Source organism: Chiroxiphia lanceolata, chromosome 17, assembly GCF_009829145.1.
Source record: "Chiroxiphia lanceolata isolate bChiLan1 chromosome 17, bChiLan1.pri, whole genome shotgun sequence".
Classification (NCBI taxonomy): domain Eukaryota; kingdom Metazoa; phylum Chordata; class Aves; order Passeriformes; family Pipridae; genus Chiroxiphia; species Chiroxiphia lanceolata.
Window position 1 is genome coordinate 1,032,214 of NC_045653.1, and position 13,591 is coordinate 1,045,804.

The 13,591-nt window shown below is 54.9% G+C and overlaps 1 protein-coding gene across 3 annotated transcripts in view; it reads right to left on the reverse strand.

The window, feature by feature from the left end:
• Nucleotides 1–13,591, reverse strand: part of LOC116795337 (rho GTPase-activating protein 39-like) — a 56,611-nt gene that overhangs the window by 20,774 nt on the left and 22,246 nt on the right. For 2 of the 3 annotated variants that reach the window (XM_032704986.1, XM_032704985.1), the window contains exon 2: nt 7,679–8,071. In XM_032704986.1, the coding sequence (XP_032560877.1) occupies nt 7,679–8,071 (393 nt within the window). Of the gene's footprint in view, nt 1–7,678; nt 8,072–12,109; nt 12,200–13,591 lie in introns of those variants that run through there. The other variant, XM_032704987.1, reaches the window with a different exon arrangement.

Genomic DNA, 13,591 nt, shown 5'->3' on the forward strand with positions numbered 1-13,591 from the left:
CATATCTGCAACCAGCCATCACTGGGTAACGCCTGAGGGCACACTGCACGTGTCCTGTCTGTGGCAGGAGATGTTCCCCTCACACCTTCCCAGCCATTTTGCTCTGTTTGAACCTTGAGCTTGCTCCCCTCTCCACACTGTCCTCTGTGGGCCCTGTGCTGGCAGACAGACCCACCTCTGCGGCACATCCAGAGCTGCTTCCCACCGATGTGAGCCCCTCCTGTGCCTGCCCTGCCAAGCCCCAAGGTACCCAGACACCCCAACCCCCTTGCCCCTTTCTCCTGCTCTCCATAGCCCTTTCACCTGGCTGGGTCCCAGCACGGCTTCCCTCGGATGCTGTGCCTGTCCTCCCCCCATGGCCATCGCACCAGTGCATCTGTGTGGGTGTCCTATTTCACCTGCTCCACTCTAGTTACTTGTCCCACATTGTCTACCCCACACCCAGTGTCCCACATCTGCTCCCAATCATTGCCCTCTTAAGGGGGTGGTGTGTCCCTTCCCCATCCACCGCTTACCATGGTTTTGGCAGTCCATGCTCTCCGATGGCACCGTGTCACCGCAAATCCCGCCCAGGCACAGCGGCACCGGGAGAGGTGCGGGTGCGGCTGGCACTGCCCTGCCACGGGCGCAGTGCTGACCCCTGGCCAGGGTCCAAAGGCCTCACCACCCTCTGGCTGCACCTCCCCTTTGAAAGGCTGGCTCCCTTCCCACAGCAGAGCCCATACAGCTCTCTTGTGCAACTACCCAGGTAAGCAGAGAAGGCTGAGAAAGGACTGCCACCCTCTGCTTCGCACCCTGGGGTCCCCTTGCTCTGGGACCTCCTGAGCATCTCCCACTAAGGCACAAAGGGTTTTATTCTAAAGGTGCTGATGGCAGGATGGGGTGGCATTTGTGAGGACATGCAGCCCCAAAACCCACCAGGCATCCCTTCCCGCGGGACACAGGGCCTGCTGCTCGCACCAGTGCGTCTGTCCTGTGTGTGGCCAAGCCCCAACCCCAAACACAAGCACTGCTGAAGACCTGGCTGTTCCTCGAAGAGCTCCTGGACTAACAGGAAGAACCAGAGCAGCCACACTCGGTAGGCTTTCAAGTGAGTATTTTTGACACCCCCACGGCTGTACCAGCAGCACAGAAGACAGACTGTCAAACAGGAAGCAGGACAGAGCCACCCACGGGCTCCTGACTCAGCAGGCAGGCCAAGAGTGAGAGACCGGGAGGGATTGTAGCTCAACCCTACAGCCAGAGCAGCACTGTGCCTGGAACAGCACTGTGCAGTTGTTGGATCACAGGGTAGCAGGGCCGTAGCCCTGAGCTGCAGGTGTGTCCCCCTGCTTTGCAAGACTCCAGCTATAGCAGGGCTGGAAAACAAACCTGCGCTCTGTGGGAAGGCTCTGGACCCCACATCCCACTTCCTGAGGTTTTTCCTCTCCCTGACTTACAGCACTGCATGTCCAACCACCTCTGAGCAGCTGAGACATCCACTTGGCCAAGGCTTGGCAGACCCACCCCCGGTATGGCCAGACCTGTCACCCTGTGCAGGCTCATCGTGTGCTGGTACTGCCTGGCAGTGGCAGTGGCTGCTCCAGTCCCCACCAACCCCCCGGTGACCCAGAGCAGCAGCACCTCTGCCCGAAGCTGTGCCACCCCCTTGCTCAGCTCTGAGCCACAGGGAGGAGCCTCTCCCTGCCCGCACAGCAGGCACTGGCACCATCTCCTGTCCCAGTTCACACCCACACAGCAGCCCTGGCACATCCCAACCGTCCTTGCTCAGGTGTGGGGCTGGGCATCTGCACAGCACATCAGCCTGGCCACCAGAGACAGGCTCCTGCTCCAGCATGGCATTATGACTTTAGGGTCCCGTGGGATCCCAACTGGCAACAACCTCTGCCCCTGCTCTATGAAATAGAGCAAAGCCCAGATTTTAGCCCTCAGATGAGCGATGAGGGATTTGATCTGAAAAAGGGGATGCCGTGCTCATGGCCTCCCACAGAGGCAAGCTGTCTACCTGTGACCCCGTGCCAGCCGAAGGGCAACAGGCACACCAAAGCATGACAGCTCCTCACTGCCCAGAGTCGCTTCATCAGGCTGGGAGGAAGTTGTCCCTTGCCTTGGGCCCAAGATGGGAGGACGTGGCCTCAGCACAGACTTGGCCACATGGGTGGAAGGTGGTGGAGAGCGGCAGGAACTCCGTGCTGGCACAGGGCTGTCCCTGCAGCTGCCCCGAGCCCAGCTGGCAGGACAGCAAGACAGCTGGACAGTCAGCCACAGCAGGTGGTGAGTAAGCAGTTCTGCCACAAGCAGCAGGATTTTGGCACTTGCAGTCCACGCCCCAACACGTTCCCTCCTTCAGGCCAAGGGCAAACTGCACACTGGGACCAAGCCTGCCCTGGAGCACTGCAGAGCCCTGGAGCCAGCAGAGCCCAGCGCCCAGGGCACCCTCTGACACTGCCCTTCTCAAGGAACAGCACAAACACCTGGGACTGTGACAGCTCTTCTGTCATGGGCACTGGCAAGAGGCAAAGCAGCCACGTGCCCCATGCTGGGGCCAGGGGCCAGGCATCAAGGGGGCTTGGCTCCAGGAGGGCTGTAGGACAACAGCCCTGGGACCTGTTGCAGCACATGAAGGACAAGGGGCAAAGGTGCAGCCAGAGGCAGGGAACAGAAAGCAAGCAAGTCCACTGTGCCACCGCTCCTCCCTGGCTGCGATTCGAGATGTGAAGACCAATCCAGGCACCCAGTGGGTATTGGTACCTCCCCAGGGCACCCCAGTGGCTATTGTCTGCCCCTTTTGACTTCAAGGAGAGGGTACTGCACCCAGGAGCTTTGCATTCAGGACTCAAACCACTTGTGCCACAGTAGTGTCCTTGCAGGGTTCTGCTGAGATATCCAGTGGGGGAGCATTGGAGTGGAGTCAGAGGAGACAGGGAAGCTGTGCCACTCGTGTGTCACTGAGGGCCACCACACTGACCAGGAGGTTTGTAAATAAATGTGACGGAAAAGGGAAACTTCTACACATGTGCTGTACCCCACCTTGCCTGTCAGTCTCATCTTGGACATGCTGTGCCATTTCCAGCCTCTTTGGCTGCCAGAGATGAGAGGAAAGAGGCACCATCATAGAGAGGACAAGACTTTTTTGAAAGAATCATTTCCACAGCCATGAACAATCTCTTGGGGCCATGTCTGGATATAGCTTCCTTCAACCTCATCCCCAGGCTGCTGAAAAGACAAAGCAGAGAACAGAGACTTCCTGACTTCCCAGAATGGAGAAAGGTTCAGCCTTGTCCTTCTGAACAGTGAAAGCCCTGACAGAAAGCAAAGCCAGTGATGGAGAAGTATCCCAACACAGTCTCTCAGCTGGGCTCTTCAGCCACCATCAGCAGGCCCTGAGAGTCCCCTGAGACTGTTCCCTGTGAGGAATGCTTTCAAGTAGCTCCAACGTAAACACCCCAACCTGGCGCTGGTTTTCCCAGCCCGCACCCAGCTCCAGCAGGCCCAGCGTATCCGGCAGCTCTTCTCAGGCTCCAGAGCTCCATTGTTTGCTTTTTCCCTCCCAGAAGCCTGCAGAAAAGACCCCACACCTCAGCTCTGCCCTTTCTAGCAGTGGTTTTCCTGGTGCTGTGCCAGAGGTGAGTGGACAGGGATGTTGGGATTTCGGTGGCGCCGCTGCCCCGTCTCCAGCGCCCACACAGGGGGCAGGGGTGTGACCCACCCAAACCCAGGCCTGCACAGTTCTGAGGACAGCGCTGCAGACACGTGCAGACCACAGAGTGTTTGCACACCCTACCCCAAGCCTGGTGGCACAAGAAGGAAACAAACCTGTATTAAGGATTCTGATAGTGTTTCTTGCCTGGTTATGAAGAACTTAATACTGGCACTACTTATGCTATGCCCCGAGAAACATGAGCCCATGACAAGGCAAACCAGACTAAGAGGCAGAGGTACTGTCACAGCCGCCTTCTCGTCACACCCTTTTCCAACACATCTTCCTGGCACTGTAAGACCAAGCCCTCACTCCCTCCCAGCCCAGGATACTGAGCTGTGGGAAAGGTGGGCCAGGAAGGGATGAGCAGCACAACCTGCTGCCCACACAGAAGAGACCCTCACCTTCCTCTTCCAGGGGACAGGATGTTCCTAGGGAAGGTGGATTTCTATATGGAGGATTTTAAGTTGCACTGTTATCACAAGGAGAACCTCAGAAACAGCACTCTCAAACATGTCCCTGATGCTGGGAGAACCAGAGGAAGAGGAGGAAAGGAGCTGGTCCACTTGGACAGCAGGGATGGGACGGCAGAGCCCACTCACAGCCCTGACCAGCAGTGTGCCAAAATGCTGCAGAGCAGCACACAGGCTCCACTCCCAGCCAGACTGTCTTCTTCAGGCCTTGGCCCTCTGCCATGCTCAGCCCTTTCTGTCTTGCTGCCTTGAGGAGTTCCAGCGAACCTCAGCACGACTGCAGTGGCTCAGAGGACACTTCCAAAATGCTGCATTCAGCCCCGGGCTGGTCTCACGGTCCCCAGGGGAACATGTCCATCCTTTGCAGAGCTCTCCAGTGTGTGAAAGGATAATTTGGCTATCACCTTCCCTGAAGAGAGCCCATCTTCCTTTCTGCTAGGATTCCAAGAGCTCAGGAAGGGTCTGGAGCTGTGAGGCAAGTGCTGCCTGCTATCCTTGTCGGGCAAGGGAGAAAGGAGAGCCAGTGCTGGGCTGGGCAGCTGAAAACCAACATGGGAACAAGAGCACAGGCAGAGGAGTTTCCCGAGGAGGCTTCAGGGATGGCCAAAGGCAGCAGTGACTCCCCCATGGCAGCAGCTGCCATTTCCCTGCGGGGGTGGGATTGACCCCCTGTGTCACCTCGGGGAGTCAAAGGCCAACGTCTAGAGAAGGCAGCTTTGAGCTTTAGAGAGCTGGAAGAGCAGCAGCAAGTGGTGGGGCAGTGAGTGAGGGGTGGGATGGGCATGGAGATAGAGGGAATGGGCAGCAAGGTGTGAGCACAGCGTCCACCTGTCTGGGGAGCATCTCTGTTCTGCTTGAGCTGCTGAGAGCACACAGAGGGCTTGGCAGCACTGAGATGTGGCAGCGGGCACAGCAAATTCAGCAGTGCTGATAGAAGGCTCAAGAGAGGAAAGGTGGTAAAGAACAGTCTACTAAAATGAAAAACCTCAACCACAAAGTATTACTAAAAAAAGGACAAAATCCCTTCCCCCAGACTTCTGTGGCATGTGCTTGCAGGGGGCCCCTCTTGGGAACTACACTGGTCTCTTCCCTCTCCATCTATCACAAGATGACAAACATGAAGGAAAGAAAAACAGAATCTTTTGTGCTGGCATTAAGAGACAAAAGTGAAACCATCTGGGGTGCAGGTACCTATAAAGATGTCAAAAGCTACCAACGGCACTCAGCGTGCTCACCCTGTGTTTATGCAGCTGCATCCCTCCGAGGGGAGGAAGAGGACATGCTTGAGTTTGTCTTTGGAGAGCAACACAGACAACAGAACTAAGAGGCTCAGTGTGCTTATGCTGTCAGTACACCAGATATCCCAGCAAGGGCATTAGATCCCCTGGGAGCACTTGCTTGTGGCTCAGCTTTTGCTCCCCCTTTAATGAGCTTGCAAAAGGCAAGAAATCTCTCCTCGAGTGTCAGACTTGGGTAACCAGATATGTAGCCCCTGCTCACACAGCAGAGACGACACCGGATAGATGTGCATGGAAACAAGCACAGCCTCCTGCTTCCAAGAAAGCAGCTTCCACAAACACTCACTGATGCGGGAATCTGGAAGAGCCTTTCATGTCCAAGCAGCCTGTCAGCTCCCAAGCGAGCTGCCACTCGTGCCTTTCCCAGTACTTGCCTTCAGAGTTCGTTTCAGGCTCAAAGTGCCCCAGGGTTGCTGCAGAAACCTGAGCTAAGGATGGAGTAAGGGAGGACTCCTTCCCACTCCCCTTCCTTGCAGGAGAACCAGTGGTGATGGTGACACTGCCTGGCTGGCGAGGAAAGGTAAAACAAACCCCTGCTCATATTGCATCACCCCTGTCCTCCTATATGAGGGGACATGTGTGGGGTCTTCCCTGCTGAGAGGGCTGGAGAGCTGAGAGGTGGGTCACAGCTGGCATCTCTTCTCCCTTGAGGCAAAGCAACTCCCCATACTAAGGCAGAGGTGGCCACATTCCCTCCTGAGAGAATGAGTCAGGAATTCTTTGGACTCTGTGGAGCTCAGGATATCTTACACCCTATCAGGGCTCTTGCACTGACTCCCTTGGCTGCCCCAGAGTCCCAGGCTGCAGAGGGACAAGGAAGGGAAGCCAGTTGCCTCATGGTAAATCCCATGTGCCTGTGATGCACCTGTGGACATTGGGAGTGACCTGAGGGACCTGGGAGCTACTCAGGTTCAGCTTAAGGCATTTTTTACTGGACTTCTCCTGGTAGGGCAGGAATCATTCTCTAGATGACTCTCAAGCTCAGAGAGGCAGGAGGCATTGGGAGCATTAGAGGTACCAGTAAAGCTCTGGGCTCTTTCTGGTGCACTTTATGTGTATCACCAGTGTCTCCCAGCCACTAAGATCAGCACTCAATACAGGAGTGTTTTGCAAGGAGCAGGAGACAAGTGATAAACCTCACTTCAGGGTGCATAAACTTTCCAGAACTGCCATCCTAAGTGGTTTTCATCATCTTGGCTTTTTTCTTCTCTCCTTGCCTACACCAGGCACACAGAGAGGTAGCTTTGACCCCAAAACCAAGCTGCTAAAGCAGCCTCACCTGCTGCACCGCCCAGAACCAGGGCAAGGCACCGTGGCACAGATGGCAGGTCAGTCAGGCTCACCCTGGCATTGCTCTCACCCTTGGATGAGTCACTTTTGAGCATGACCCAACTATGCTTGCTGCACGGCTTTCCCAGCTGTCAGTACCACATTCTCCAGGGCAGGATGATGCCCAGGGCAGGAGGGAGGCAGGGCAGCCCCAGACAGTGTCCCAGGTGGAGGGACTACCCTGACAGAGACTGGGGAGATGATGCTTTTGTGCACCTGAAGCTGGCATGGTTTCAATACAATAAAAAAGCCCCGATTGCTGTCAGACTAATTTGGGTGTAAAAAAATCCCTTAGCTAAACAAAATAGCCCCCCATTACTGTTCTTTAATTTCAGGCTTGGTGTGACCAAATAACTGCGTCCAGAAGCTCTGTCCTTGCAATCCCACCTCCTGCTCTGGCTAAAGCTGCAAGAGCATGCCAGCAGCCAGCAAGTGGGGAAGGAAGGAGTCAGAGCAGCCAGGCTCACCCACACCCCACAGCAGCCTGACCCCTCGCACAGTAGCTGAACCATCCCAACAAACCCTGCCATGAGATTTTGACAGAGCTCTTGTCACTGGACAACACTCCTGCCTGTCCCCTCTCCTTCTGTTTAGCACAAAGAGTGACGATTATCTTTTGATGTGTGTTTTTATGGTGTCTCAGACAAATAGAGCCCGGCCCAAGCCAGGGATATTCAAGCAGTATCACAGTGGTGAAAGCAGACAGTTGTACCCTGGGAGGAGGAGGGCACGCAGCAGTGATCGGGGGCCTGGCAGCACTTTGCCCCAGCGCTGCAGCCTCCTGGGGCAGCACAGCCTCCCACCCTGCCTGACAGGGCCTGCCTGGCAGCTCAAGCCACTCTTCAGATATAAACAGAGAAGGCTGACGCTCTCCTTACCTGCCAGAAGGGTCTTTCCTCTTCTCCCCCGCACAGTCCCACTTGCCCTTCTCCATCTCCTGCAGGAGGGCCACGTGGACGGGGGTGCTCCGGCCGTCGCTGCCGGTGCTGCTGCGGTGCTGCCGTCCGGGCTGGGAGCTGCGCTTCATGGCCTGGAGCTGCGCCAGGGGCACGATGTCGCAGCCCTGGGGCCGGTGCCACACGGTCTGCTGCGTGATGGCATTGTAGTAGTAGAAGCGGTTGTTGTTCTGGTCGAAGAGCTCCCACCACTGCTTCTGGTCCGACTGGCGCACCTTCAGGTTGGGGGGGGGCTCCCAGCCGCACTCCCCGGTGGTCAGGTTGACATACATCCGCTCCTGGGAGCGGGGCTCGATGATCTCCACCCAGTCCGAGCTGCAGGAACACAAGAGCCGCGTTAGTCTGGGCCAGAGGCTCAAGGCAAACGGGTTGTCTGGGAGTCCTACAGAGCTGCTGCCGCTGGGCCAGGCAGCCTGACTGCAGATCAAAGCATTGCTTGGGGCCGTTCAGCAATCCAACGAGTTCAGGAGAAGCCAGGGGAAGGGTTTGAGATGGGGTTGAGACAAAAGAGCAGCTCTTTGGCACGGGGAACAGGAGGTCACCTCCACCAGCCTGGACCCAACAAGCCTAAGGGCAGGCGAGCACGTCTGCTGATGCTGGGATAACTCACATCAAGAGCTGGCACAGTCACAAGAGTGCTGGTGCCTGGGAGATCAGCACAAGAACTTGCTTTCAAGAGGAGCGAGGATCTGCAGAGCAGGATCTGCTCCTTTTGGGAGCTGCACGCTCCACCTCAGGAGACCAAAGCCCTGTTTCCCAACAGTGTGGGCAGCCTGCCTCATGTGAGTGCCTGCCTGTAGACCTCTGGGTCTCACAGACCCTGCTCAAAGCCCACAACTGCCTGTCCAAAAGACAAATGTGAGGAGTGACTGGTGGATGAGACCATCTCCACTGCAGGCTCTTCCCCCTCTCCCCTGGCTGACAGGACAGAGGCCGCAGTAGGGTGTAAGGTGACCCAATGGAAAGGCCCTGCTGTTGATCCAGAATCCTTCTTCAGCCCCAAAGAGCCCCTTGAGCCTCAGGGTCCCTTCAGCAGCACCCATACCAGCCCAGCCCAGGGCTCAGTGAGAGCAAGGCAGGTAGTGCTGTAGGACTGGTTTTCCAGTGCTGTAGGACTGCTTTTCAGGCAGATCAGTGTGATGGCTTTGATGCAGAAGTGTTGGGCTGCACAGCCCTCACACTCGGCACGTTGGCCTCTATCACTGACACACCAACCCCAAAGAGTCGGTCCCAGTGAAAGCAAAGGAGCTCAGCAAAGCCAAAACCATTTCGGATCGTCCAGATAAACAGAAGGGGGTTCAAACCCCAACAAGGTCTCCTTTTGCAAAGGAGAGATGCTGCCACCAAAGTGACCCTGCCCCCAGTATGCTCAGCATGAAATTGAAAACCAAGATAAAAAATACACACATCTCCCAACTCTGCTCACACCTCCCAGGTCACGGCCCCCCACCCAGTGTCTGCGGAGGCCGCAGGAAGGAAGCTCAAGGTACTTTTGTTATTAATAAAAGCCATACGAAGAGGACAGGTTCAAGGCCTCCAGGAGCTCACTCTGGCACAACCTCCAGCTGCTTCCCAGCAAGGGTATGACAGCAGAAGCCATTACTACAGGAAAAGCAGGAGAAGGGAGATCCCACTGCATCCCTCTGGGGTCCTTGGAAGGATCAGTGGTGATGGTGGCAGCACTGCAGCGCCCAAAATGGCAGCCTGGGCTCCAGTGCCCAGTCCTGCTGGCATGGTCATGGGACAGGAGGCAGCTCCTGGCAGGGCAGCCCAGCCTTTGGCTCTGCCCCGGCTTTCTGAGGAAGGTCAGAACGTCTCCTATCACCAGGCAAGTCCGGGGGTGTGTTTAATTACACACTGCAACTCCTTGCTAGGAAAACCGTGGGTGTATTCAGTGCTGAGCAGTCTGGCACGTAGCCCTAAAAAGCAGACTGCTCCTCAAACTCTCTGAGGATTCAAAATTGCTAGGGACAATGTCAATTCAACCCAAAATAAATGTGAACTGCCTCTGAAAAGGTGCAATTCCCCTGCCACATCTACCATGTGATGCTGACCTCCATGCAGTCTCAGGCTACCACAGACAGGCTGGCTGGGGAAGCTGATCCGGGTGAAAGCCACTTTTTTGTGGCATAGGTCAGTTTTCAAGCAGATCTGCTCACCCAGCCCAGACTATCACCATACAACAGTTCACACTGACCCCAAGAAGCAGCTGGGAGCAGAGCATACCACCTTTGCCCATGGCACCCGTTCCTGCTGCTCTCGCACCATCACCAGAGCATGGCAGGCCACTGCCAAGAGTGTGCCTGGAAATGGATCCTTAGAAAACCCTGCGTTCAGAAAACATCTGGATTGTTATTTGGTATTTTCTGATCAAAACAACATTAGTTTCCCTATTTGATTTAAGGTGCAACATGAACAGCCATATCAGCATCCCATGCCCCGGCTCAGGTTGGGAACCACAGAAGCAGCCCTGTTCTTCCCAAGCAGTTGCAACGTCAAACCATAAGCACAGGGACAAAATCGCAAGTCACTGTCATCACCAAGGGCATCAACAACTGCAGAGAGGTTGATGTGCCTTTTATACCCATAAACAGGGTATAAAAGGGAGAACTGAGAGCAGCAGCAGAGCCCAGCAGCACCGGGAGCAGAGCAAGATGAGCATGTCCATGGAGAGAGCAACTAAGAAGTGCAGGTAGGACAAGGGACTGGCAAAGAGGGTCCAAGGGACAGCTCAGAGGCGACACAAGAGGAGCAGTAACCTTGGAGAGCACTGTAACTGTTCGTGAGGACAGGCAGACAACAGGAAAAGGGGCACAGAGGACTGAGAAGGGGACTCAGACTCAGGTGGCCCAGTGGCAGCTTCAGGGAAAGGCTGCTGTCAGTGCTGGAATGTAGGGGGGGGGCACGGCCTGCCACACTGGGGAGGGGCTGGGAGGAGGAGAGGTAGCGTTGGAAGGGCTGGAAGAGGAAAGCAGGCGCAGCAGGATCCCCGCCGAAGCAGCACCGAAACGCTCGTGGGGATGAGCCTGGGAGTAAGACAGGAGGCAGTTCTAGAGGATTTGTTTGGCAAGGAAGAAAAAATGCAAAACTCAGACCCAGCTGAGCGACTGAGAGGCAGCTGAGCCACCAATCTTTTCAATGTTCAAGAGCACACTGTGTTTGATCTGTTTAGCCAGCAGCTGGGTTAGCAAAGCTTTGGAACACTGATGGCTGCACCCGCACTGCTGCTCCTCAGCAGAGAGGAGAGGTCAGCTATTTTCTGTTAAGTGCAAGCTATTGAAAATAACGAATTCTTCTCATGGCACTTGGCCATGACCGACTGTGTGTTGCTAACTATAGTCTTCCGTTTTAACAAGCTTACATTTATCTCTGTGTGCAAAGACACGTAAGTGGGTGACTTGGGTGAGTGACCTCTTTGCTCCCCTTAATTGAGGGGCTGAGGATGACTGAGGCAGAGTTTAACCAGGAAAAAAATCTGCACAGAACACATTGAAATACTAAAGAGTTTGGTACAATCACACTCATGCAAAGAAAGAAAAGGAAAAGCAGGGAGCACATTCTTGGAGCAGGGCCAGCCCCAGGCTGCCATACAAGCCTCAAACATAACATCAGGAACTCTGGAAAGATGTGATAAACTCCGGATTTCAGAGAGATAAGGCCATAACTTGGACATAAAAAAAATATTAATTCCCATTCCACTTCATGGGGTTAAAGAAGTTTCCTGGGAATGGTTTAAATAATGCTTTTCCCCGTCCTTTCAGCTCCAAGTGCTGAGGGATGCAGCAGCCGCAGAGTGTGTGCCCACTCCCGCTGGCACCACGGTGCTGCTCCCACCAGCAGGAGCTTGGGTCTGTCTCAGCTCCTGGGACTCAGTGTCCCCAGGACAGGACTTCCCTTCAGGCCCCCTTTGCAGTCCCAGCCCAAACTCCCTCTGTGGCCCAAGTGTGGGGACAGGCAGCCTGCTGGCATTGGCTCCGGGGAACTGTCACAGCCACCACAGCTGCAACGCACAGGGATTACAACAAAATCCCCGCTTGCTTCCAAAAACAAACCCAGATTCCCAACGTGCATCCTCCTCTATTGTCCCAGATTCCAGGAGCTTCCTTTGTGTCCTGAGCAAATGCATAAATACTCTCCACACCTCATAGCTGGGAACCAGGACACAGCTCCAGCTGCTTGCCCCAGCAGCCTGAGCCCCCTGACTGTGAAGGCAGGTGCCTCGGGCACACTGATGTTCTGGAGGGTGGCAAGGCCATGGGAGGTGTTGGCCCCCAAGCAGTGAGGTGCTGTGAGCGGGATGGTGCACCAGGCATGCAAAAAGCAGGAGGAAGAGTAGGGCCCTTTGTGCTCTACCACATCTCACGTGGGCAGACAGGTTTGGTCCCATCCGAAGGCTTCGCCTTCGCAGAGCAGCAGCTGGTTTTTTATGAAAGGTTGCAGTACAGTGCAGGGAAGAACCAGGCTGCTGTGCTCTGTCCTGCAGCCTCAAGGACACGGGGGATGGACATGTGCAAGCTTTGCTCCTTCAAAAACAGCTTGAGTCCCTTCCTGGCTGCCATTCCTGCTTGGCAAAGCCTAGGAATAAAAAATAATAATGATAATTTTTAAAATGGGTATTTCAGCCTCAAAGGGCACCCTGTGAGCATCTCCTGATTAGATCTTCTCACAAAGACCGTAAATGTTTAGTATGAGGTCCAGGAAAGAATAATTTTTTTTTTTAACTAGAGAAAATGTAGCAGGACCAGAAATGGAAGGGTCCAGGTACAGGGGAAGAGTCACTTGCAGGAACAGCTGAGAAACCCCAAGAAGTTAAACAGCAACTCCTCCACAGAAGAGCTGATTTTCCTGCCACCATGCCCCAAGTGACAACACAGCCCAGGTAGCCAGTCCCTGGACGCCGCAAGCTGCTTGCAAGGCCATGCAAAGGTAAGAATAGGAGAGAAATATTTTCTTAGCTGGAACTGTCAGCTAAGAGACCTCCAGCTCAAGGAGACAAAGCACACCAAAGGCAACAGAGCATCAAGGAAAGCCCTGGGAAACTTCTGCCTAAGGAAGCTTCACACCAGGCTGCCAGCAAACCCCTGTGCATGGCTACAAGGAGAGCTGCTAGAACTTGATCCCCCATTTATCTTCCATGCTTTGTAATTTCTGGATTTATCTTCTGTCCCAAGATCCCACCTCATTTCCCCACCTTCCTTCTTTGGGATGAGCCCTGTAGAGAGCTGGGGCAATACTAAGCCCTTCTTGGCCAAACATGGCTCCATAACAAGCAGGATTTCTGAAGACTTATGCCCTCAAAGGAGGTCTGCAGCATACTCAAAGCTGGCCCCAAGACAAAGATGCCCATTGCTCCCATCATCAGAGGTCATCCAACTGAGGATGTGCCATTGCAGAAACTAAATGTCTTGTTAACAGGTCCTCCTTGAGGAGGAGGAGGAATGGAGTTTGGTCATCACACATGGAGAGTGAAGTACAACTCCCAGCCACGGTGTGACAGTGGCTGAAGGCAGGGGGGATGTGTAGGGTCCAGGGCTACTCCCTGCAGAGAACAGGCAGAGTGACAGGGATGGGCATCTGGAATGATCTGCCCTACAGAGGAGTTCGGAGCCTGCTTCATGTGTTGCTAACAGAGCAGGACAAGGGGCCCATGAAAAGAGCAGAAGGAGCCTTATGGAGAATGGAGCCACGTTCACAATCCCAGGTGCTCTAAAGGGAGGCCCCAGCAGCAGAACAAGGCAAACCAGTTCAGGAATGGGGAGTGGGTACCATCCCAGAGGCACCGCAGCTGCTGACATTGCTGATCCTCTGCAAGTCCAGGCTCCTGGCTGGCTGAAG